Here is a 2,678-nt window from a genome sequence, read left to right as displayed (position 1 = left end):
TTTTTATGACAGCCACCATTTAAATGTTTATATTTAAAAAAAAACAAATTGAAGTAGAAATATTAATATGTAACTGTAACTTGATGAGAAGCTGAAGTACGAGGTGATGTCAAAAAAATCCTTTTTGGCGGAAGTGACGTACTGCAAGCTTTGAATGCTTCTATCTTCTAAATTCGAATTTTGTCACTGTTTTGAAGCACACTGGTTTATAGATAACCTTAAGACTAACATATTGATACAAAAAACGTTCATTTTGATTTCATGGTGACTTTAATGATGTAAAAAAGGTTTGATATTTATGAATTAGATTATAAACTCATCCATTTCATTGTGAGTGCAGTGAGCTTCCAGAGAAAGCCCTCTCACACACGCTTTTGATTGGCTGTGATATTTGATTGATTCTGTCTCGTCGTGGTGTTGCGCCGCGTCTGGTGTGGACACCCAAATTTCTTGTCGCTAGAATCTTGTTGTGTCGCGTGTAGTTAGGACACGGTGTAAGATGTCTTTTATTGAGCAAGGATGCATTAAATAAATCTAAATTGACAATAAAGACTTTCATAATGCTATTTTTTGGAACTTCATATTCATCAGCTTTGCCATCACAGAAATAAACTACATTTTAAATTATTTTCAAATAGAAAACAGTTATTTTAAATTGTAATAATCTTTCCAAACAAAAACATTTGAATGGTAGTGTAAGTTCATTAAATGGGCAGTTACATTGACTTTACTTTTCCCTAAAGTTACATCTTTTGACAGTACCTCAGAAGCACTGTGCTCTTCCTCGTTGGGTTCACTTTGACGACTCGTTTCCTCCACGGCCAATCGTGTATGGTAGTTATGCTGGTTACCCTGGTGACGGCGCCCCTCCTCCACAGAACTTTCTATAGCATGCTGGTATGAGAAATACACACATTAATTTGCATGTTAAACAGCAACTAAGGCTTTAGCAACATTTAGTTGGATGTAAAAAAATTGGTGGTGAATGATGCTGCACACAAATAGTACATTTCATCCCAATCAATCAGTGAGGCAGACAAGTTTATCCAGATTTGTATATATTTTAAATTGCTGATCATATATGATAATTTACCCGGTTTTCTCTGTGGTACTGGCTGTGCACGCTGCGTCTCCTCCTTTCTGACCTGTAGATGTTGATTTCCTCTTCTCCTTTAGCTGCACGCCAAATCTCCTGCTTACTGTATTCACAAACAGACACACAAAACAGACAAACTGCATTCAACTGTAAGAAACAATAGAAAGAAGACACGAGAAGGTCTTGTTTGAGTTGCAGGTGTCTATCAAAATATTAAATACAACAGATATACAAATGTTTCGACATTTTAGATCATAACGTTTTTTTGTTTTAATTTTTTTAATCTTTTCTGCTTTTTTCAAGGATTAAAATAACATTTGAAAGCCAGATTTGAAATGCATTCTCAGACTTTTGGAGTCCACTGTATTTGAATGTGTATTTTACCAATCTATAGCTGGTGATAGTTCAGGAACGAGGACCCTTCGACTCCATGCCACCAGGTCTCTCTCGGTGGCAATCTCACTGCGTGGAGCGTTACTGTGCATCTGGCGAACACCTTCGATCTGTCCACTGCGTCTCAGACCCACGTTAGGTGGAGAAGAGACCTCTGTGGGAGAACTGACAGATCCTACACACACAAACCAGACACGCAACCAGCATCAACACTACTGTTAACAGTATTACAATCACCCCCCACTGGTTTATAGAGATCATCTGATGACATTTTTATACTTTACAGAAGTGATAACTTTGGCTGGCTCACTGGGGGTTTGTAAGGAACTATTCGTTGTAAAGTCGCTTTGGAAAACAATTGAAAAATACAGACAAATTACATTGTCTGGCTCTTCAGTTGTTTTAACTGTAGACTGCTGAATGTATGTGTCATTGTCTTTTTTTTTTTTTTAATTAGCTTGTTTTATTGTTTTTGTTTTGTTTTGTTTTTGTAATATAATGCAACAATTTTTATTCAACATTTAAACACTTTTGGTATTTTTTTTATTTACTTGAATAATTGATATGGCTGAAAAAAGTCAAGTGCTTTTTGCTATTTTAATTAGTCTTATTCAGTGTTATTGTTAACTAAAACTAAAATGAAATAAAAATTTAAACTGAAATAAAGCTTAAAATAAAATATAAATATTAGGCGGGAAAAAAAAAACTAAAATTAAAACAGCATATAATATATAAATAATATCAGTATAATTTGTAACACAATTGTTTTGTCATAATTTTTTAATTATTAAATAGTTAAAATGTATAATTATAGTATAAAGTACTTTTAATTATATAAGTAATTTAATAAATGTTAAAAATAAATTGGTATCAAGAATCATGAAATTTCTTTACTGATTGTATCAAACATTTTAGTATTGTTTCACTACACTACAAAAAAAAAGTGTGCATTACCTCTGCTGGCTCTGGTGTCAGACCCCAGTCTCTGGTCCTGCTCTTGCTGTAGTCTCTGGATCATACCATCAAGAGGACTAGAGCCTTCTGCAGCCTGCTGACTAACCACCTGATTCAGCCCTGAGTGAAGAAATAAGAAACAAACACAGAGACATTTGAACACTTTATTAGTGTTCAGAGACAGCTTGCAGGTGTACAGGTGCATCTCAATAAATTAGAATGTTGTGGAAAAGTT

At 34.3% G+C, this 2,678-nt stretch overlaps 1 protein-coding gene across 1 annotated transcript; it reads right to left on the bottom strand.

The window, feature by feature from the left end:
• Window positions 1-762: 762 nt before the first annotated feature.
• Window positions 763-2,563, bottom strand: LOC107683288 (PH-interacting protein-like; the record flags this gene model as incomplete). The annotated part of the gene is made up of 4 exons (XM_016479341.1): window positions 763-894; window positions 1,094-1,199; window positions 1,481-1,664; window positions 2,444-2,563. Coding segments are annotated over 4 exons (542 nt in total), but the record flags the coding sequence as incomplete, so codon positions are not given.
• Window positions 2,564-2,678: the final 115 nt, after the last annotated feature.

This window comes from Sinocyclocheilus anshuiensis, unplaced genomic scaffold (genome assembly GCF_001515605.1).
Source record: "Sinocyclocheilus anshuiensis isolate Anshui unplaced genomic scaffold, SAMN03320099.WGS_v1.1 C33121698, whole genome shotgun sequence".
Taxonomy (NCBI): Eukaryota; Metazoa; Chordata; class Actinopteri; order Cypriniformes; family Cyprinidae; genus Sinocyclocheilus; species Sinocyclocheilus anshuiensis.
Note: the sequence above shows the minus strand (reverse complement) of the source record. Positions and strands in the feature narration are given on the sequence as shown.